Source organism: Lepidochelys olivacea (genome assembly GCF_965140295.1).
Source record: "Lepidochelys olivacea isolate rLepOli2 genome assembly, chromosome: 6".
In the NCBI taxonomy this organism is placed as follows: Eukaryota; Metazoa; Chordata; order Testudines; family Cheloniidae; genus Lepidochelys; species Lepidochelys olivacea.
In genome coordinates this window covers 99,383,374-99,407,278 of record NC_140416.1, presented here as the reverse complement: position 1 = coordinate 99,407,278, position 23,905 = coordinate 99,383,374, and the positions used below count along the sequence as shown (strand labels likewise).

Below are 23,905 nucleotides of genomic sequence, written 5' to 3'. Positions count from 1 at the left end.
TTACAGGGAGAGAGCCCTGGGAGGCGTCCAGTGGAGGCATGAAAGATCAAGCCCAAAAAGGGCAGAAGAGGTTTTAAGCCTGTGCTTTTCAGTTTGGTGTTTTGTTGAGGGATTCCAAGGAAGGTCCTGGAGTGCACCAGCCATGACAGAAGGGTGACCCTACAGAGGTGGCAGCAGGAGAGAAGGCCTGAGAAAGGCTGGGTAGGAAGAACCAAAGGAAGGCAACAGCAAGCAGTTGTCACGGCTGGATTGTGGTGTAGTGGGCAGGCCTGGGTTCCCCTACCAGCCACTGGTATGGTGGCATGAGGCTGCAGGAGGGGACAAGGATGACAGAGAGCCCTGAGAAAAGGGAGTGAAGACCACAGGCCCAGAATTGGGGCTGAAGTCACTATACAAGGTCTTGGACACTGGTTTGTTGGACTTTCTATTACCCCAGAAGGGATGGCCTTAAATCATGACCTGGTTGGTGAGATGAGGCATGAGAAAGGGTGGACCACCAGAGGACCAGCACGGCCATGGCAAGGGGTGCCAGAGGGAGGAAAACCAGTACACCATGCCAGGCCACAAGGAGTTGCTTCAGCGGTGAGCCCTGCCTCTTCACAGGGTGGTAAGGTTAAAGTAATGGGCAAGGAAGATGGATCTTGTCTTAGCTATTCCTTGTACTAGTCTGAAAATAGTGGATCAGCTCCATAGCTCCCTTGACTTAAAGTCAAGGGAGCTATTCCAGTTTTCACCAGATGAGGATCTATCCCATTGTGTTTAAATTCTAAACATAGCAAGTAGGGCTTTGGGGAATTTAACTACAGCAAACTTACTATGCATTTTTATTGTGTATGTTCAAGTTAAACTTTTGACATCGGGTTAAAACTCTCTGACAAGTCTGCATATATGTGGGCTGAGCAACATTTTCTGCCAGGACACACCCCCCTACTTCCACCTCACACATTTGTTTTCCTTGCTTCAGCAGTGAGAAAGCTGGAGACACTACATTTCTGCTCTGCAGTTATAACTTGAGGAATAATTAGGAACTGCCCTAGGTTGTTGTTGATTTTTATGAACAAATAAGGAATGGGGATTCACAGTTTTTAGAATTACTGCCATGAATGTTGAAAGGGTCATGAAACTTCTAAGTCAGGCTGGGCTGACCTATGTATACACTGAAATCTCATCTTAAGAAACTGGGAATTCAGCGTGGTTAAAACTGAGCTGTCTATACTGGCCTCCTACCTTGGGCTTACACATTCCTCTCTTACCATGCATATAGGGGTTCTATCTTGGTTTTGATTACAGCTCTGTGAAATTATCACAATCCAGCTGAAAAAACACATAAAAGTGCCCTGGCCTGGGTTTTGGTAGAGGTAAACCTCAGCTACCGGATTTGCTTCCAAACTTCCCCAGACTTCACAGGTGTGAAGCTTTAGAGTTCTGGTTTGAATTCCCCACTGCAAAGTCTGGAGACATATAATGTGTTCCTCTCTGGGCTCATCTCTAGTTTTAATGCAACCTTGTAAGTGCATCAAAAACTTAAGAAATTGGCAGTTTTGCAGGGTTATGACAAAATCAGGTGGACCTTGGTGTAATTGTGTTTTATCTTGAAATATTAGGTAGATTCTCAGGCCTGACTTGTCCCTGAATTAGCACAAAGGAAATGCAGCCAGCTGGGGCAGTCACACCAGATAGTGTAATTAGTTACTGTTATTCTACAGTTACCATTCTTGTCACAGCTAGACCTTTGTCTTTTTGGCACAGGGAAAGGTTGGATTGGGACTCCATCTGCTCTGCAATTGGAAGAGATGGGAACTTACTGATTCAGTGATGAGCAAAAGGAGCTTAATGAAGTGCAGATAATTATACAGGAAGCTGAGCACAGAGTGTACTCTTCCTATGTGAAGAATACTGCCTGGACTTGAAGCTGGCTGAAAGAATGAGAGGGATGGGTTCCTATTCTCTGGGTGATTAGGAGGATAAAGAGAATTCCCAGCACAGTGAAATCTGGTTCTGAATAGCCTAAAGCACTTCGTTAAATTTATGACTAGAGCTGTTTGGGAATTTTCCACTGGAATGATTTTTTGACGGAAAATGCAGTTTCAGCAAAATTTTTGCCAAAAAATGTTGAATTGCTGTTAGGAAAATCAAAATGAAATATTTTGTTTCAGGTAGGTTTGACATGAATTGGAATATTTTGTTTTGTTGAGCTAGCCCAAAAATGCCTAGATCAGAATCAGTACTACAAAACATTAAACTGCCTTTCCCAATCAGCTCATTGCCTTATGGAAGTTGTAGTTTAGACCCCAAGTCTCTTCTATGGACTAGACTCCCTGGAGGATTATATCTGTTATAATGCAACATGGATTTCCCTCTGACCTGCTGTATGACATATTATGGGAGCCACATGAATCTGGGTGCATTATGGGAGATATATTCCAGCCAGGGACCTAGTCCCTGGGGATAATGGGACCATCAGTTTTTGAAACTACAGCTCCCATGAGGCAATGAGCTGAACTGGGAAATACAGTGTAAATGTTTTGTAGAACTGATTTGAAATTCCAGTTCAACAAACCAAAATGAAACACTTCAGTTTCAGGAATGTCAAAATGTTGTGTCTTGTTTTGATTAAAAATCTTAAAACAAAATGTTTCAACATTTTCAAATCAAATATTTTCAAAATTTCCATTCCATGACAAATTTTGAATTTTTGATCTTTGAGGCAAAAACAAATGTTGAAATATCAGAATGGCCTGTGAGACAGAAATTCTGAATTTCGCATAGCTCTAGTTATATCTGAGAAGCAATGCACAAGAATCACATGGAGATTATGCCAGATATGTGGCACTTAGGGTTAACACTTCGGCCAGTCAATTCAAAATGTGTTTTTAAGAGTAAAATGATGATGGATTTTCTTAATGTACAGTGCTGTGTATTCCACCACAATGTGTCCAAATATATTTTATTACATTTAAAGTCTGTCTTGATAGGACAGATACACTAGAGAAGTGCAATAATGGTTTTCTAAGCCTACTGAAGCAATCATGAAATAGTAACAAACAATATTAACACTTTGCACCTACACAATGTCCTGGGCGCACCCTCTGCACATTCCAGCCAAGGTTTTGGAAAGACAAAACCCAAGAGATGTTCCCCAGAGAACCCTTCTCAGGTTTTACACTTAGTCCAGTGCATTGTGGGACAGGACTTTGGGAGTTTAGGGAGAGCTATATGAATACTTCTGACAATTTAGGAAATCTGTCTGGACAACTTAAATATTCTGGTGGTTGTTATGAAATTATTATGCAGTTGTTACTATGAAAATTGCAGTATCATGAATGTCTCTCTGTATCCACCATTGCTGACAAACCTTTCAACATGTACCTCCCAAACGAGGGACAATGGTGAGCTGCTAGTATGCAACAACTAGCTCTTTGGGACAATGGGTTTGCTCTTGCTGGGAGAAAATACTTCGTCCTCTTGTCTGAAAGGCGTGAGGAAGTGAAGAGAGTGTAACTTTCCCACGCAGGACAAAGAGACAGAGATGACAAAACAGGAGGTTATAAAAGGAAGACTCACATGGAACCACACAGGAAGTTTGGAAAGGAGAGAAGAAGGGGACAGATCAATCAAGGTCAGAGTAGGCAAACTGGGGGAGAACCCATGTTTCAGAACCCAAGTCATGCACTGCAACAGAAGATCCCTGAATGGTGCTAGGGGACCCTAACCCCAGCCCAAGGAATGGTCTGGAATTATGAGGAAACTGAGGCAGAGAAATGCATGCAGGGTTTATTATTTTTGTACAGATCTCTGTGTATCCTGTTCTATTAAAGAAAGAGCAATGGGGGAAGTCTGAGGGGTCAGTGCTTCCAGAGACTGGACATTGCACCACATAGAAGATCTGTACTTCAAGAGTGTGCCAAGAGGCCCTAAGACAGTGCCAGTGCCCAGGCTCCATTTAGATTCCAGAGGCTTAAAATACATGGAATCCAACAGCTGGATCCCCTTACAGCAGACTCCTGAGGGCCAAGAGGAAGCACTTGAATGTTGTGCAGGACAGACATGATGATCAATGAAGCTTATAGTCATGGACCCCGTTATCAGTGATTTGATTCAAAGAACATTGACTCACTTGGTGTACATCTTATAACATGTTCTATTTGAGCATCTCAGAGTACTTCGCAAACATTAACTGATTAAGTCTAAACATACCTCATGAAAGAGTTATGGTAAACATACTAGCCACCAAGTTCACTATCAAACCAAATTCTTTCCATGGAACTGCAACAAACCCCTTAGTTCCTTGTGCACCATAGCCATGAAAAGAGCAAAGCAGAGATGAAGTGGACAGGGAGAGCAAATGTTTTAATAGATCTCTACTGTACCTGGGTTTCCCTGAGCCATGGAGTCATAGATGAGTTTGCAGGATTTCAGCAGGGTGCTAATCTTCTTCTCTGGGGAGTAGGACTTGTGCATGGTTGTAAACTTGTGAAGGATTTTTTCCAGCACAACAGTTTCAGGCACGCTGGTGGTGACACCCAGGTCAGTGGTGGTTGTGTTCTGTATGACCAACTGGTTCTCTTTCAGCAGCTGTAAGGATCCATCTTTGTTGTGGATTTCCCTTAAGTAGGAATCGATGGCATCTTTTAAAGGTTTCAGGACACATTTGTACAACGCTGACTCAACAATCACCTCTGCATAGGAAGGGGAGAGGAGAATAAGAGAACAGGGGATCCATGGAAAAAAAAATTAACTTAGTAGCACAGATGCATCCCTAGACCAACCTAGCGCAGCTCCCATGCAAGAACCTGGGCCATGTCAGTTATAAGTGGGGTGCAAATAAATGCAGTTGGTCAAGTAGTGTCATTTGCGTCAAGTTGGCATTCAGTAGGTGTGCCATAGGTAATCTACATATCAAAGGGGCAGAAGTTGGTGGAGGAGGTGTAACTATATCCACCACAGGTCATGGGCAGGGTTTGAACCAGAGCACAGTATCAAAACTAGACTTCTACCAGTTGAACTAAAGGAGTAACTCCATTAACCAGAAGCAGTAGTGTGACACACATTTTACAAGTGCATTACTATCCCGTAACAGGATGGCCAACTAAGGGGAAGTGTAAAGGAAAGCAGAACCCCACTTTCCCACACCGCTCTTGGTTGCTTTTCCTCTAACAACTCTGCTTTTCTAGACCCTTGTTGTGTAGGTTACACTAACTTACTGATATGTAGTAATTTACACCACATTTTATGTTATCTATGAATATGGCCCATGAAGTCTATTTCCTAACACTTGCTTAACATTCAACAGGAGAAAAAAAAACACCCAGACGACAGCAAGCTTGAGAAACTACAGGAAACTGCATTATGCCTGTTGCCTACTTCAATAATACGGTTCAATGGCACTGCAGAAGAGTGCAGCCGCTCAGACAGAGAGCAATGAAAATATGGCAGTTATGTTTATGGGCATGACGTGCAGCTCTTTTAAAGAATCTACTACAGGTTACATGGGAGACAATTAATCTGTGTGCATGAGCGGCTAGTCTGGAGAAGAATTGGAGTCTGAAAACTTTTCCCATGGAAATCCCCACTGCCCTCAATAGAGCTATCCCTGGCCAAGTTTAACGGAGTTTGCTGACTTTGGGTCAAATCCTCCTCTCGCTGGTCTGAAGGAATAGAGCCCATCATCCAACCACGAGTGGGGGGAGGCATGGAAGAAGGGAGTTCTGTTTCTGCAGCATTGCATTTCCAGCCATAACAAACAGATTCCTCCTCTAAGTGAGCATTAACTCAAGCAGGTAACTCTCCACGCTCTGAACCTCTCCCCATCTCCAAAGATGGGGGTTCCAGGGCAGTGACCAGTGGGGACCCTGCAGACAAAGGAACAGAGGAGCTCAGGTGGAGCTCTGAGGCAGGATAGAGGCCCACAGCCTCCATTTGATGGTCCTAGCCTCTGATGAAACTCAGGGGATGCGTGGGTTATTTAAGATGACGTCTGTGACTGTTCTGAAGGTGATGGTGCTACATGTAAACCACTCTCACAGTGGAAAGAAGAAATCTCAGGCAGTGAAAACTTACACCGTTTTCAGCTTCCTCTACAGGAATAACCCACAATGGAGCCAGCATTTGGAGAATGGTAGCCATACACCAGAACTCATGGAATTCAGGGTTTGTCTTTACTTCTAAAAAAGCTGTGGCTTTTACTGCAGGGTAACTAATGCTTGCAAGCTATCCTGAGGTAAAAACACAGTGAAGACCAGGCACTTTAGTTTTACCACAAGGTATACTCGCTGAGTTCAACCTATGTCTTTGCCTGGGGCTGACCTCACAAAATTTACCTCATGGTAAAACTAACATGCCTTGTCTTCAGTGTGTTTTTGAGATAGCTCACATGTGCTAATTACACTGAGGTAAAAACAAAACAAAAAAAAAAACAAAAAAAGGAAAAAACCCACATCTTTTTTAGCAGTGAAGACAAGCCCTCAGTCACCATCTACTATACGGTTGGGTTTTGGTCTGTTTATTCACTTCAAGGTCTGTCTTAACAATGAATATAATTTGCTGATGTTCATTAGTCTGCCTGCAACCCTGGATTTTAGCTTTTGCAGCATCAAAGCTTTGACATTTGGGGAAGTATAGGCTAGATGTCCAGAGAGAGAGAGAGAAAGAAAGACAGGACTGAAGGACATGTCAGTCACCATTAAATGGTATCAAGTCAAATGCCTTATGCAAGGAGGGATTGGTGTTTCCACTTTCCTTCTCATAGGTGAATTCCTATGCCTGGGGGTACTGAATAAACAGACTCATGACCTGTCCAGATATGCAGATCAGGAGTGATTAAAAACCAAGATAACATTACAACATAGGTGCTTCTTAAAGCAATGCTCCAGTTCTCAGGGTAGCCAGCAGGCCTTCCACTAAGTGTCACAGCAAAGAAATACGGTGTGTGATTTTGCATCTGCACATATTTGAATGAGAAGGATTTTACAGCTCTTTGTACTGTTCCCACAAATAAGCTCTAAACTACTGCAGATCTTTGTACAAAGGCCACTGGCACAATATTCTCCAGAAATTTTAAATTAAAATCTCTGTATTGTTAACAAAGTTATTCCCCTTGAACAGAAGCTGTGATTGAGGTAAACATGAGGCGAGCGCTGTATTTTGGGGTTAGGGCTGCCAGTGCAGCTCCAGTGTTCTTACTAGTTGTGGCGCATGGAGCAAGAATTCATGGTTTCTGCCTTTGAAAACAAACCATGACCTTGCCTTTCCCAGCTAATGTTCAGCTGCTAATACCTGAAATGGATGTCAGAGGTGGGGCAAAATTTTGCTTCCAGAGCTTCACTCCATGTTTTACTTTGACTGGACCTTCTCAAGACATGGAGGTCCACAAAGAGCAGAACTTTGTAGCAGAGATCTGCTTTGTGGACCTTGTAGCTGCAGACAGAGCTTTTTGTAGAGCTTAAGAAAGATTATGCTTGGTCAGTTGAATCTCTCTCAAAGCAATTTTGTTTGAGTTTTTTTATTGGTCTCCAGAGTTTTAATACTGCTACCCTGAATGCAGCCAATCTGAGAGCAGCTTTAGCCCACAGCATTTACATTTCATCAGGCATCTAACAATTTTATAAGGAAAAACTTTTCTCCGTGTCACCATTACCCCCAAACTTCTAGAAATCCTCCCCCTGAAAAGAGTAAAACGTGGGCATTACCTAATTGTTCTTCTTTATAAACAGATGGATCTACGAGAGATTTCAGCTCTGTACTTTGTATTAAATAACTCTTCAGCTGAGTCATCATCATTCGAATTTCTTGTAGCATCTCTGTGCTGGAACTCTGTTTTGCCATCATCTCTAAGCTGTACACTTTATAGTCCTGCACCAAATTGCCAAAGTAAGAGTCCTTGTCCTGTGACAGCTCTACAATCTTCTTCTGCAGCTTTCTGTCAGCAGATAAGAAGACTGTGAAGACGTTCGTTAGGCTTACAAAGGAAAGCCTGTGCTTGGCCTTGCCCAAGATTACAGAATGTGTCTTTTTAATGGAAGGGCTGCTCAGTTGCTCTAGGTCATCCTCCGTACTGCTTGTGGAGTAAGAATCAGGCTCAGAAGCAGAGGTCTGAGCTACTGCATTACTTCCTGGACAGTCCAGCGAGGTATGAGAACCTTTAAGTTCAGATGAGCTAACAGATTTACAGCTAGCATCTGATTCATCCTGAGTGTGTTGGCAGGTGGCATCACCTCCTGGCTGTGGGCTATCCTTGGCTGAAGACTGTGCATTGTGTGTGTCTGGTTCTGCAATGTTTATTTGTTTCGAGTTGCAGGAGCTGGAAGCAGTCAGCAGCCGAGAAATCCTCTTCTTTCTTGGTGGTGGGACAGGGGGCATCTTTACGATTGCCATGGGCTTCCTCTGTAGCGCAGTCAAGTTCTCTTTTTCTGCAGCTTTGGGCTTTGCTTTCTGGCACTCTGATGTGGCTCTCTCAGTAACCACAACAGGCATTTTTACTGCCTTTTTGCACTGAGGATCATTGCTTTCTGTACGAACATCCCGTTCTTCTTGTGTCTGTTCCCCTTTCTGCATTTCACATTTTCCAGGCTTACCAAGGCAGCCCTCTTCTGAAGCTCTTTCAGATGGCCGCCTCCTCGGAGGTATGGAGGGAAGAGCACATTTCTGAGGGACGGCTGATGATGGGGCACTGGATGAGTAGGGTTCTTTTCCCTTTTCTTCCTTATCTTTACTGCCCTCAATTTTCATTTCCTTAGTGCTCTTCCTCAGTTGCTGAAGAAGCAGCTGGTCCTCTTCACAGGCAGTCATGGAATCCTTAGATAGCTTTTCAGGTGGCTTCAGAACTTGACTGTGAGGAAGAGAAGGAGGTGGAGGGGGACGGTGAGGAGACCTCTTAGGATTTGGTGTGGTTGCACTACAGTGATCAGCGCTTGCACTGGAGCTCTTGTAAGGAGGTACATCCGGAGGAAGAGGATTGCTGCACTCCTCTATAAAAATAGGATTCACAAACCACAGCTTGTCATTTCCTATTGACAGCTCAATTTCACATGAACAGTGGTTTGTGCTACTTGCAAACTGTTGGCTAGACCTTAGATTGTTCGCCTGGGCAGTTCTGAGGGCAGAGTCTTTCACAGGCTGGGAAATCCCCCCTCCTGTTCTTCTGTGGTTCAAAGAGGAGTCCCAGAAGCCTGTAAAAAAATAACAGAATGAGACAATGCCCTGAGAGAACATTATCATGTCTGACAGGATATGAGAAAACTACTTTGTATCAAAAGAAGTGATGCAAACTTCACAAACCCCAAATCCACACTGGACCCAACCCTCTTCGGGGTTCAAACTCAGATGCAGCTAGGAAAAAAACAGAAATTTCACTAGAAAACTGTTCACAGTCCAACTGTCAGAAGCTCATCCAACAAGAACCATTGACCTGATGCGGTTTGTCCATTGCTAAGTCTGAAGGCAATAGAAGCAATTAAAATAAAGTAGGTATGCCCCCTACTGTGGTCATTGTCCTCAAAATATACCCGTAACCTTAGATAACTAAGGAAGGAGGGGGCATGACAGGGATGGGCGGAGGCTGGGCATGGTGGAGCCGAGTTTCCCTACTCCAGGGCAGAAGTTAGAGCAGACCACCAGCTACTCTAATTCCATCATTGCCAAGGGGCCAAGACTCGGAGAGCTGGAGCATAGGATCAGACTGGATCAGACCCATGTCCAAACAGTCCGGTATCCTGACAGTGGCCAGCACCTGCTGTTTCAGGGGAAAGTATAAGAACCCTGCACATGTGGCATAATCTGCCCCATGCATTTGGTTTTATCCTAGTCTCCAACAGTTGAAGATTAGCTAAACCCTGAAGCATGTAGATTCCTATCCCTTTCGCAAGCTGTTGTTAGCATTAAGTATTATAACTCGGGTATTCCAGTTATGCATAGAATGCCTGATCCCTCTTTGAATCTTGCATTGAAACTGGCTCTCTGCTCAGCTGTGCCACTGCAGCTCATGGAAACAAAACAGAGCCTGGAGAATTATGTGTATTGCTTTAAGGCGTTAGACCAAAGTATCAGAGAACAGTTAAAATATTTCAATGTCACCTACACCTGACTGGCAGAGAAGCCATTGTTTCAGATGCAAGTGACTTTGGCACACTGAAAACCTGTCTTCAGTAAGTGTTTGTATACCACCCTATACCGGAAACCTACTGACCGCTACTCCTACCTACATGCCTCCAGCTTCCACCTGGACACACCACACGATCCATTGTCTACAGCCAAGCTCTACGATACAACCGCATTTGCTCCAACCCCTCAGACAGAGACAAACACCTACAAGATCGCTATCAAGCATTCTTACAACTACAATACCCACCTGCGGAAGTGAAGAAACAGATTGACAGAGCCAGAAGAGTACCCAGAAGTCACCTACTACAGGACAGGCCCAACAAAGAAAATAACAGAACGCCACTAGCCATCACCTTCAGCCCCCAACTAAAACCTCTCCAACGCATTATCAAGGATCTACAACCTATCCTGAAGGATGACCCATCCCTCTCACAGATCTTGGGAGACAGGCCAGTCCTTTCCTACAGACAGCCCCCCAACCTGAAGCAAATACTCACCAGCAACTACACACCACACAACAGAACCACTAACCCAGGAACCTATCCTTGCAACAAAGCCCGTTGCCAATTGTGCTCACATATCTATTCAGGGGACACCATCACAGGGCCTAATCACATCAGCCACACTATCAGAGGCTTGTTCACCTGCACATCTACCAATGTGATATATGCCATCATGTGCCAGCAATGCCCCTCTGCCATGTACATTGGCCAAATTGGACAGTCTCTACGTAAAAGAATAAATGGACACAAATCAGATGTCAAGAATTATAACATTCATAAACCAGTCGGAGAACTCTTCAATCTCTCTGGTCACTCGATTTCTGATCTAAAAGTGACTATTCTTCAACAAAAAAACTTCGAAAACAGACTCCAGCGAGAGACTGCTGAATTGGAATTAATTTGCTCCAGGCCAACGGGAGCTGCGGGAAGTGGCGCAGGCAGAGGGACATACTGGCTGCCACTTCCTGCAGCCCCCATTGGCCGGGCACAGCGAACTGCGGCCAGTGGGAGCCGCGATCAGCCAAATCTGAGGACACAGCAGGTAAACAAACCGGCCCGGCCCGCTGGGGCTTTCCCTGAACAAGTGGCGTCCCAAGTTTGGGAAAAACACTGCCCTATAGGAAGTATTATGAAGCACAGGGACTACTGCAAATCCCCTGTCTATTGATCTAAGGAAAAAATGACACTTTTTTGTGAGGGCACCCACTGTATGGCCTATGCACTCAAGAATCCAACACGCAACCCAAAGGCATGATAGGAAACACAGAGGTAGAGGATAGCTAGATACCAGAGCTTAAGTAGTCTAAGCAATTGCTTAGGTCCCCAAGCAGTTCAAGGGGGCCCCCCTATTCACTTTATATTATGTGTTGGGAGGGGGAGGGGAAATATTCCTGCTTAGGGCCCCCAATGGGTTAGCACCGCCTCTGCTGTACACAGTAGTTTAGAATGGAGATCCATACATCTTATATTACCCAGCCAGGACCCCTAACCATCGAACCGGTGCTCCTTGCACACTCCCAGTGCACAAGGCACATCTCTGCGTTTCAGCAAGGGAAGCCAACTGGCCATTCTAGGAATGGAAGCAATGGCCTGGGGCATGGATCCTGCAAACACTTGCTATCAGACACAATGCTCATTCTGCCAGGAGAAGTGGGGGGGAGGGATAGCTCAGTGGTTTGAGCTTTGGCCTGCTAAACCCAGGGTTGTGAGTTCAATCCTTGAGGGGGTCATTTAGGGATATGGGGCAAAAATTGGGGACTGGTCCTGCTTTGAGCAGGGGGTTGGACTAGATGACCTCCTGAGGTCCCTTCCAACCCTGATATTCTATGATTCTAAGTCCCATTGATGTGACTGCTCCCAGGAGCTATGCCTTCCACAAAGCTTTCAGTCCTGTACCCTCAGTGGTAAATTCTGAGGGCCAAAGCCTCCTCTCAGTTACACCAGCATAAACCCTTAAGCATCAGCTGAGGGTGGAACAGAAGAGCCTTTGGCCACGAATCAATGAAATAGCTCGAGTTCATTTTAGAGACTAACCAATTTATTTGAGCATAAGCTTTCGTGAGCTACAGCTCACTTCACGAAAGCTCATGCTCAAATAAATTGGTTAGTCTCTAAGGTGCCACAAGTACTCCTTTTCTTTTTGCGAATACAGACTAACACGGCTGTTACTCTGAAACCTGAGTTCATTTTGAGTTTCAGTATCTGAGGGCTGGTTCACCCCTGCCCAACCCCACTTTCACGCCACAGTAACTCCTTTGATTTCACCTGAGGCAACTTCAGCCACCATCAGGCTTGCACACATGATGTAGCCGCACCAGTGCTAAAATGTAATTGTTCTTTCTTCCCATTTGTCATGTGCTGCTCTTAACTCTCTGGTACCTCCCGTCTGCAGCACTGTTTCTTACAGTGATGCTTTTGGTCCTCTACGGGGACCCTCAAAACCTACTGCAAACAGGATCAAGTGCTGCTTTAGCCCATCAAGGACTGGGCTGTTGTCTAGGACAAATTTTGGTTTATAAGCATGTCACAGTATTTTCTTACTCAGGAAAGCTGAGACTACAGTCACTTCATAATGTGATTTCCTGCCATGGGAGAGATGATGATGAACTGGACATGTCTGCTTGAAATAAACAAACACACATTGTTGGGGGCAGTTGAACTGTTTGAGAACAAATTAAACTAACAACTGCAAGAACATGACCATTCATTTGGCATCACCTAGTCTAATACCCTGCTTCCCACAATAGCAAATGGGGCACAGTTCTCCTTAAATTGTTTAACTCCACCGCACGTCAGCAAATGCAGCGCAGTGGAATTTGCTTATCTAGGTAGCGGGATGGAGTTACAGCATCTTGTGGGTTGAGGAAGTGACAGGCACGTCATGCCTATGAAAGGGGAAGATGATGATTTTTCTCAGTAAAATAAAAAAGATGACTCACTATGCAGAAAACCCAGAGCTCAGACCCAAGCTGAATAGCCTGACAGGGCACTGGGCAGATGCCTGGAGTTAAAATGGGGGAGGAATTCTTTTCCCAAAGTAACTGAGGGCTACACACAGCTGCCTCCTAGAAGCTGTTCCGGGGCAATAAATATTCCCTCCCACTGAAGAAAGAATAGGATGATCTGCTCCCACTCCTCTCTCCTGGCACACCCATAAACCTACACCTTCCCACCCACAGCCTGCTGCCAAGTGGGTCTGCGCTGCACATCTGGAAACACATCTGGAAGGGCTGGATTTTCCTCTGTCTTTTCAGTGATGCGTCAGTTAAAGGGGGATTCTTTTTTTGATGAATCCACTCTTTTAAAACCACATTTCAGTGCTCTACACCTTATAATCTTTGACCCTTTGTGTAATAACCAGATCCTGAAAAGGGCAATCTAGCTTGCAGTGGGACATCTAATTTCTGTCCCAGGAGAATATATAACACTTTTGGAGGAAGTGGAAATTGACATAATAGACTTTCAAGCGATGCCAGCTTTCCTTCTGGAAGACAAAAAGGTGGCTGTTTCTAGCACAATCTGTCTGTACAGATTAGATTTTGTTTTAAAAAGAAAGAAACCCAATCCTAAATATTTCATTCTCTTTGACCTTGCTAAGATGTCATGGAGCTCTGGAGATTTAGCATCCCTTCTAGGACAACTGTATACTGCAGGATGTTCTTTGTCTTCAGAAACTTCACTGGGATCCAGTACACACGTTCAAATGCCATCTCACTATTGCCGTCATCACAGTGGAAAGAAGAGGAAGAAAAAGACCTCAGCTTGCTTTTTTGAAAAGCAGCTACTAATTTTGGCTGCTTCTGTTTCTGGGTGCCCAACTTGAGACAGTTTGAAAGAGGCCTCATTTTCAGAAGCTGCTGAGTACCTGCCCTCTGGAAAATCAAGGTCCTTACAGTGTCTCAGGATCGGCTCCCAAAAATTGTGGCTCCCAAAAATCACAAGCCACTTTTGAAAATGTAGGTGAAATTTTATTTTTTGTTATAACTTTGAGCTGCAAAATAGCATTTTCTGAGCATTCAGTATTGGTTGGATACCCAGAGCCAAGGGAGTTTGGACAAAAGCAAAACTTAAAGCAATAATAGGGGATCCTGAAACTTGAGTGAACCTGCTGGCTAAATTCATCAAAGCTGGTATGATTTGAAACTGGTGGGTTTTTCCCAGCCCTACTTGGAAATATAATGCAGAATATTAAAAAACAGATGGGAAAACTCCCAAGTGATTCTATAGCATTAATGACAAATTAGCTTAACACAGATTTCAGGATATCTTGACTGCAGTTCCTTCCACTGGATGTTGTAATGGGACACCATTACAAATATTGTTTGCAGAATAAAGCATTCATAGATATATTTATTTGACAGAAAGCACCAAGAAAACATAATTTTTCTGCTACATTAGTTCATGCAGAAAAAAACAACGGGAGAAACTATCTTGCTGAGTATAGTAGCTGAGCAAACAAGGTTTACATCACTCGGTTAAACATATCAGACACTGGCTTCACCATGGATATAAAAGAAGCTACAGGTGTAATCTCAAAGAAAAGTCAAAGCTCATCTGGTTAAAAGAGCAGAAGAAAAGTTGAACAGGAAACTAGTGTTAGAGCTGGTTGTTGGATGCAACATTTGACGTAACAGGAGTGGGTTTAGTGGTAAGGAATCAGAGTGGCTTAAGCCAGAGGCCTAGTTCAGTTAACAGAACACAGAACTTAGTGGGGAAACAAAATGAGCAAAGTGCACGTGTACAGTTATTATCTAGGGCACTAAGATTTTGAACAATCATTTACAGCAGCAAGTAGAGATGGGAGAGTCATAATAAAAATCTGTGTTACGCTAGACACCTAATTTTTTGGGTTGATCAGTTGAATACTGCATACAAATGTGGTCTCCTCATCTCAAAAAAGATATACTGACATTAGAAAAGGTTCCAAGAAGGGCAACTAAAATGATTAGGGGTTTGGAACGGGTCCCATATGAGGAGAGATTAAAGAGGCTCGGACTTTTCAGCTTGGAAAAGAGGAGACTAAGGGGGGATATGATAGAGGTATATAAAATCATGAGTGGTGTGGAGAAAGTGAATAAGGAAAAGTTATTTACTTGTTCCCATAATATAAGAACTAGGGGCCACCAAATAAAATTAATGGGCAGCAGGTTTAAAACAAATAAAAGGAAGTTCTTTTTCACACAGCGCACAGTCAACCTGTGGAACTCCTTGCCTGAGGAGGTTGTGAAGGCTAGGACTATAACAGGGTTTAAAAGAGAACTGGATAAATTCATGGAGGTTAAGTCCATTAATGGCTATTAGCCAGGATGGGTAAGGCCATATTAAAGAAGTTCAGTATTAAAATCACAAATGAGTTTGATTCCCCATAGTTTAAATTCCAGAGTATTACTAATTAAGAGGTCTCTTGGTTTTTGGTACTGTTTCTCTCCTTCTCTGTGTGAAACTTGCAAGCTGCTAATTGTGTTAGTACATTCTAAGATAGAGTCCGTTCTCAAAGCAATTCTTTGTAACAACAACTACTCACACAGAGAGAGACTCAAAGCAATACTCTGTAACAACAGAAACAGCACCCAGAGACTTCCCGCCCTTTTGTTGTATTCATCTCGCTTTGTTAACAATTGTGATTAAAATAGAGCTAGAGGATGTATGTGGATGGATGCTTGGTGTGGATAATAACTGAATGATCAGGGAGGTGCCAGCCTAAGAATCCAGTGTCCATTGGCTGAAGAAGGCGTCAAGTGGAAATAACCAGAGGACCCCCAGAGGGCAGACTGGACTCCACCCAACAGCCTCAAGGATGGGAGAACCAAACAACAAGATAACATCTGGCAGCACAGAGCCATTAGGAATGTGCCATCTGCTGATTGATTCAGCAACAGCATGATGAAGCAATTCCCATAGACTGGCGTAGGAAGAAATTCCTATAAAAATGGACTCTAGAAAGTGAGAACTTTGGGGTCTAATTCTGCAAACCAACTTCCAGGAGCATCAGATGAGCATCTGACAAGGCTTTGCTCCCTCCTCATGTCCAGGCCACCTGGCCAGTAGCTTGGCATGAGCAACTCTAAGGCTGGTAACTATGATAACAACCTTGCAGAACCTGTGTGTGTCTGTGTGTGTGTGTGTGAATAAATATGAAATTGAATGGAATGTTATAGCTATATAATGTTATAACTAACTGCTTACTATAATTCTTTCTGTATTCACAATAAATGTGGCATTTTGCCTTTTCCCCTTTAATAAGATTCTGCTAGTTTTTATTTTATTTGTATAACAAGGAATGATGTCCCTAGCCTGTTTGTCAGCGGGTGGAAATGGATGGCAGGAGAGAGATCACTTGATCATTACCTGTTAGGTTCACTCCCTCTGGGGCACCTGGCATTGGCCACTGTCGGTAGACAGGATACTGGGCTGGATGGAGCTTTGGTCTGACCCAGTATGGCCATTCTTACGTTACTTGGAGAGCACTGAATTCATGCACCTTGAAGCCACCAAGGCTCAACTCCAGGGCGAAGTAATGAAAGCAGGTCAGCTTTATACATCAACATAAATGAAGATGGTGCTTAATCAGCAAATTGGCACTGATCTGATATCCTCCAAATGACATTTTTCAGAATGGCACCATTTAAGGTGGCAGTGGATCACTAGTTTGAAGGTGGGTCATGTAGTCAAAAATACCCAATCTTCTGAAGATTCTGTCCCAGCTGAACTTGACCCAAGTAATCAAAAGCAGATCAGCTCTACCACTTGGTGAGTGACCCATCCACAGTAGTCATTGCATTTTCCATGAGTCCTGTGAGATTAATCCAAATATAGAGGTTTCACAGCTCATAGGTCTTTCCCCCCCAATCACTTGAGAACAGGGAAAAGATTGTGAGGTGATGAACTGCTGGAATGTGAGGGTGGTTTTAGCTTTTCATTTGCCTGGATTGCCAGTTATTTTGAATATTTGCCCGTTATGCTGAATGGCACTGATGCACATTTGTTATGTTGGAGTGTCCTTTAGTGTGGGTATTTCTACATTATACCCTGGGCACCTACAGGTCCTGGACAGGTGCCCCTTTTTAGTGTGTCTGTATAAAAGAAAAGAAAATTCATCTCCCCTGCATTTAGGCTTCTCTACCTGTTCTGAGAGCAGCACAAAGCAGTTGTACTGCCTCTCTTATCCACCAGCCATGACAACCCTCAACTGCTTTGAAGCTACTAGGTTCTCGTGAGCTTGCGTAAAGCTCAAGCTGTTTCATAAAAGACTTACCTATCCCCAGGCTAGCAATGGTTTCGAGGTCTGCAAAGCTATTGGCCTCCAGTATTGCTTGGGGAAGCCTGAGTGTGAAGGGCAGCAAATCCCTGTGAAAATAAATAAAGCAAAAAACCCAACCATTAGGAACTCAGAGTTTTGCCATTTGATTGTAGAGATCTGATTTGCTAGCAATTCTAGCTCTGTTCTGCCAGGTGTGGAGGGCCCTTAATGCCACTAAAGTCACCAGTGCAATCCCCAAGCTTAGACAAGGAAAGCTGCAAGATCCACTGGCTGAGATTACTCTGGTCTCAAGCAGATTCTCAGCCCCAGTGAGGCTGCTTTGGGCCAAGCTGGTGGCTTCATCTTGGTTTCTTCCATGCTAAAGGAGGGATAAGGATACCCACCCCCACTGGGCCACTGTGAGGCTAAATGCTTGTAATGTTTGTAAAACACAAAGAGACCTTTGGATGGAAAGTGCTATGATAGAATCATAGTATTAGAAGGAACCGCAAGTGTCACCTAATCTAATCCCCTCTAGCACTTCAGTACTTAGACTGGGTTCTTTGGAGCAGGGACCATCTTTTTGTTCTGTATTTGTACAGTTCCTAGCACAGGGGGGGCCTGGCCCATTAGTAGGGGCTCCTAGGTGCTACTGCAGTACAAATAATAAAGAATAATAAGTATGTACAAAGTTATGAATTAATACTTATAATTCGAATTATCTTGGGGTAACAGACTTTCCTCTATCACTTTTCTCATCTCTTCCTACTCCGCCTCCCTCCTTTACATAAAATCAGAGCTTAACATATTTTAGATTCTAAATAGCAAAGTAGGATTATGGAGTAGGGTCTGGCTACACTGAGTGATGTGACAGACAGTGCCTGGTGAAGGATCATCTGGGCAGTGGGAAACTGGCTGCATTCATGAGTCATCTATTCCTAGACTTCCTAACATTTGGGGTTTTGGAAGGTGTAGAATTTTTATAAGGAAAATGTGACGGGTGTTAGCTGGATTCCACTGAAATAAACCTTCACTCTGAGTTCTATGGTAATTATGCTTTTGGGATCGCTACAAATTGTTTAGGTTTGCTCCTTGTCTAACAATAATTTGCTATACGGTCTCTCCCTACTCCCCATCCTAACAAGGCCCTTCAAAGTCAATAATAAAATTAACAAGACAGTGAAGAGCTGGGTCTGCATGGCTTTATGTGTGAAAAAGCTTAGCTAACCATTCTGCAAGCAGCAGGAAATCACATTTAGAAAAACTAACCACATGACTGGATGGTCTCTATTTAAAAAAAAAGTATGACTTTGCAGTTCTGAGAAGGTCTCGTGTGTTGGTAGATGAACCCACTGTGAACTGCCTTCCCCCTTACAAAAGCGTGTATATTTTGCTGACTGAAATGCACGCGCCATGGCTTGTTAGGAATGTTAGTGATGATAATGTAGTATTCAGGCCTGTATATTTGCCTGAGATAGAATTTTGGGTCTTGTTTGCCCATTTGACTTTTGATATTTTTATATTCTTACTAATATGTGTGAACAAAGAACAAGATGCTGTGTGTTACATCTGCCCACAAGCAGATGGGGCGAGAAGAGATAAGAAATAGAGCTAAAGTGTTGCTAGGTAAAGTGGGAGTTTAATATACGAGCGCACACTTGAAGGACAGTCCTGCCTCAACTCCTCTCCTGAGATAAGGTCAAGCAACCAGTCTGGGGGGGCGAGGAGGATGTGGGGAAGGTATAAGAAACGCTAAAAGCCAAAGAAATGCCTGTCCCTGACTGAAGCACAACCTCACTCCTTACCCCTCCCATCGGAGACAAAAGCGGTGGTACTGAAGCCCCTGGACCCAAGACCCTCCAAAATGGAACATGACCATAAATTGTAAGGGGTAGGACCAAGGGCATGCAGTACAGGTATAATTATGTCTGCTAAGTAAGGGAAAGGGGACCGTGAAGGCTCTGCAGCATACAGAGCTATGGACATGCTTGCTTGATTAACCCCAATAAATATTGCATTGCCTGCACTTTGGATTTCTGGTCTTCTGCTTTCTGTCTGTGTGACAAGAACCAGGGGAGGGTGAAGGGAAAACCCTTAACATGGCTATTATGTGCATCACTGAGCACGTAATTGTGTAACTATTTTTAATAAGCTGAGTTTATGTTTGGATCTCTTTTCATGGAAAATTTTTTGGTGTAAAAGAGGAACAGAGTGTGAGCCATTGGGTTCTTATTCTGTTATTGGTATGGGTCTGGGTGTGGGATATGTGGGGGTGGGAATTGGCTTCATTTTTTATTTAGGTAAATATTTGTAACTTAGAAAATACTAAGAAATGAAACCCCTAGAAAAAAATCTATTTTATTCATTACCTGGGCTGCCACCAAATCACCCATTCACCTACAGGTACTATTTTAGTGGTTCGAGGTAATTTAGCCACCATGCCAGAACAGACCTAGCTTTCTTCTGAGCAGAGGCTCTCAGCTACAATAAATTGTTTCAAATTATTTATAGATTACTATTTACTAGAGTCTGAGCAGAGGTCACACAACTCATCAGCACTTGGGAGCATATGCTGGACTCTTACGAACTCCCAGCAGTGGAAGGCCGGTGCTTAATAGCCTTTGTTTTAATCTAGTGCTGTCCGAAAATTATTTCCCATTTACCTTCTCTTATCTGACAGCAATCTCTGAAATTAGTAGAAACATCAAGAGCATAGGTTACATTCAGTAATGTCATTTATAAAAGGAACTAAGAGAAACATTTTCCTCTCTGTTGAGAATGTACATTTTTAGCTGCAATAGGCATTACTAGAATTGCAACGCAGAAGTGAGTTGAGTTGTCTTTTTCTCAGTGGATCATATGATTAGAGACTCTGCACAAAGGCTGTTTACACCACTCTGGCAGTGTAAGTGTCCTTAAATGTACCTTGTGGCCCTTTTACACAGGTCAAGCTGTGTAAAGTAGCATTAGGATAAATGAAAATCAGACCTGTCTTATAATGTGAACAATCACTATAAAGATCATATTCTTTGCACTAGGAATGACAGCATAGTGGATCACAAGCTAAATATGAGTCAACAAAAAAAAAAGTTGCAAAAAAAGTGAATATCATTTTGGGATGTACTAGCAAGAGTGTTGAAAGCAAGACACGAGAAGTAATTCTTCTGCTCTACTCTGCACTGATTAGGCCTCAACTGTATTGTGTCCAGTTCTGGGAGCCACATTTCAGGAAAGATGTGGACAAATTGGAGAAAGTCCAGCGAAGAGCAACAAAAATGATTAAAGATCTAGAAAACATGACCTATGAGGGAAGGTTGAAAAAATTGGGTTTGTTTAGTCTGGAGAAGAGAAGACTGAGAGGGGACATGATAACAGTTTTCAAGTACATAAAAGGTTGTTACGGGAGGAGGGAGAAAAATTGTTCTTCTTAACCTCTGAGGATAGGACAAGGAGCAATGGGCTTAAATTACAGCAAGGATGGTTTAGGTTGGACATTAGGAAAATCTTCTTAACTGTCAGAGTGGTTAAGCACCGGAATAAATTGCTTAGGGAGGTGGTGGAATCTCCATCACTGGGGATTTTTAAGAGCAGGTTGGACAAACACCTGTCAGGGATGGTCTAGATAATACTTAGTCTTGCCTTGAGTGCAGGGGATTGGACTAGATGACCTCTCGAGGTCCCTTCCAGTCCTATGATTCAAGTTGAATTTAAAACTCGACTACATAAAGTAGGAGTAGGATGCTCAGATTGTCACAGCGATATGGTTGGCATAAAAGTGTAGATTAGATTAGACTGGATTACTGTAGATGCATAGGCTAGGTTATCCAGGTATTACATAAGAGAGGGCCTGGCCCTGCTGAAATGGACAAGATGTCATAACAAGTCTTTTCCACTCTAGCGTCTATACAGTATATTTTGAATTTCTGTCTCTAAATAAAAGCTTGCTGTTAACTCCTCTCTCCTGCAATATTTTTTTGTTTAATGCTGGTCAATTAGCAGAAGTAACCCAGGTAACACCAAGACTTCCATCTCCATCTGGATTAGATTCAGATTCCTCTAAAGTGGAAGGATTAGTTTATTAGTCCAAACTTCCAGCATGGAATAGCTAAACCAAGGTCTGTCCTCAGGCTTGCAGAATTTAAACTCAGGTCCTGTCTGCTCTATATGAACATTGATGATTCCATGGGACTTTTTGTAACAGTAGGTTAACCGTGACACCTTTCACCAAAAATTCCCTTGTCCAACTACTGTGCAGAATGCTGTGCACGAGCTGTGGGCCCAAGTCCTGCAGACTTTAGACAAAACTTCCAGGGAAGTCAATGGGAGTTACGTCTGTAACGACTAAAGCCAGCTCTGTAGTTATAACTAGAGTCTGAAAGCCAAGGGGCGTGAGCCTTTCTGTGAATCAGGGCTAAGTTTGGAGTGAACCCAAGTAGATTATGGTTGTGGTTTCATTACACGGGATACTTGTAGATTTTGCATGATTTCACCATGATACTTTTGTGTTTTGAGGTTGTTCGAACATGAAGACACAAAGCGAGGCTCTAGGGTTGTGAAAGGCTGAAAACAAGGTTTGCCAAACCTTTGTGATCTAAACCCATCGAGTTCCCCCAAGCTCCAGAAGTAACACTACTGGAAGGTGTACAACTTGGGACTTTACTGTACAAAAGTGTAGCAGAGCTTTTAGAGATGGGAACACAGTGTGTGAACATCCTATCCCTAAACACTGGGGAAGTTTGGATCTGGTCTCAGACCTGAACCTGAATCTTGTGACTGGGCCTCTTTGTATAATGGTCTGAATTCCAAACTCTGGGGAAGTTTGAATTTAAATCTGGGCCAGAACTTCACAATGTGGGCCAATCTCGAATTCATTCTCAATGACAGTATTCTCCCCTTTGCCATCCCATCTTCATCTTTTAAAAGGAAGAAGAAGAATGTTTGCATTTCTAAGGCCAGGTGTTGCTCTTTGTGCTACTGGTGTGAATCACTGATGTCAATGGAGTTACCCTGACAACAAAAACTTGCCCCTTGCTCTGCAATTGAAGCTGTGCGGAGAAGGAAAGGAGAAAGATCATTTAAGAATGGATTACTTTGCATGCTCTTAGATATAACATTAGTTCACACAGAAAGCTTGCATTTATAGACCAAGCTGTCCTTCCTTCTGTCTTATGCATGCCCTCAAGTCAAATATAGAAGCACCACCACAAGAGAGGGCAAAAACCAGTTCAGGCCACGTGTTACCCCCAGCCATGCATGAACGAATCCCTCTATGAACTCAGTGAGTCCAACTTACCTACTGACACAGTAGAATGCTACCAGTTTGAAGATGTCCTCAAACACTAGAACAGATCCTTCCAGGTACAGTACTGATGAGAAAAGAGAAAAGCATTCAGCAACTGCTCTCATTGAGCCCTATGGCGGAAAAGTCGGATGGGTTTGACTCTCACTCATCTGAGGGTAAGTGTTTTCCTAGCCAACATTTAGATTAGTACAAATGGCAGAGAACTGGCTTCAGATGGCATATTGTAAAAAGATTTTTCAGGGAAGCAGAGGAGGGATGATGACCCAGCATAACTTAATATTAGTTAATTTAGAGGAAGTCAATATATTATGATGATAATAGAAATAGTGGGATGAAAAAATAGATCACAGCCAAACACACTTTGTTCTAGTTAAATCTGTCACTGACAGATGGAAGTTTTGGAACATACATGTGGCTGTTCTCATTTGCATGTTTCTCTCCCTACATCTACATGTGTGTTTGTCTGGATGGGAAAAGCATTTTGAAGTTAAAAATGCAAATAATTATTTTTCTGCTGTATGTGTGTGTCATAGGGTTGCCAGGAGTCTGGTTTTTGACTGGAACGCCTGGTCAAAAAGGGACCCTGTCGACACTTACCTCAGGCAGCTTCCGATCTGCAGTGCAGAGGGGCTAAGGCAGGCTCTCTGCCTGTCCTGGGTCCGCGTGGCTCCTGGAAGCAGCTGTCAAGTCCAGCTCTTAAGCGCAGGGGCGGCCAGCTGGCTCTGCGCGGTACGTGCTGCCTGTGCCCACAGGTGCCAGCGGCCAATGGGAGCTGTGGAGCTGGCGCTCGGGGCTGCAGGGACATGCCGGCCACTTCCAGAAGCCATGTGGAGCCAGGGCAGGCTGAACCCCCTCCCACGTCCCAACCCCCTGCCCCAGGTCAGAACCTCCTCCTGGACCCCGTACCCTACGCCTCCTCCTGCACCCTAACTCCCTGCCCCAGCCCTGAGCCCCCTCCTGTACCCAAACTCCCTCCTGGAGCCCACACTCTGCACCCCGTCCTGCACCCCAACCCCCTGCCCCAGCCCAGTGAAAGTGAGTGAGGGTGGGGGAGAGAGAATGACAGAGGAAGGGGGGATGGAGCAAGTGGCGGGCAGGGCCTCAGGGAAGGGGAAGAGCAGGGGCAGACCAAGCGTGTTCAGTTTTGTGCGATTAGAAAGTTGGCAAACCTAGCGTGTCAGTATATTTCCCCCTCTTGTATGTACCTTTCTCTATGTATTTTACAGTGGGAGAGATTTGTTTTTAATGATAAAAGAAAGTATA

The 23,905-nt window shown here is 43.7% G+C and overlaps 1 protein-coding gene across 1 annotated transcript in view; it reads right to left on the bottom strand.

Moving 5' to 3' along the window:
- RIN3 (Ras and Rab interactor 3) overlaps nt 1–23,905 on the bottom strand; it is a 110,526-nt gene that overhangs the window by 26,734 nt on the left and 59,887 nt on the right. The window contains exons 4-7 of the mRNA XM_084630175.1: nt 22,634–22,706; nt 17,356–17,447; nt 7,689–9,167; nt 4,371–4,679 (exon numbers count right to left, since the gene is read on the bottom strand). Coding sequence (XP_084486301.1) covers nt 4,371–4,679; nt 7,689–9,167; nt 17,356–17,447; nt 22,634–22,706 — 1,953 coding nt within the window. The remainder of the gene's footprint in view (nt 1–4,370; nt 4,680–7,688; nt 9,168–17,355; nt 17,448–22,633; nt 22,707–23,905) is intronic.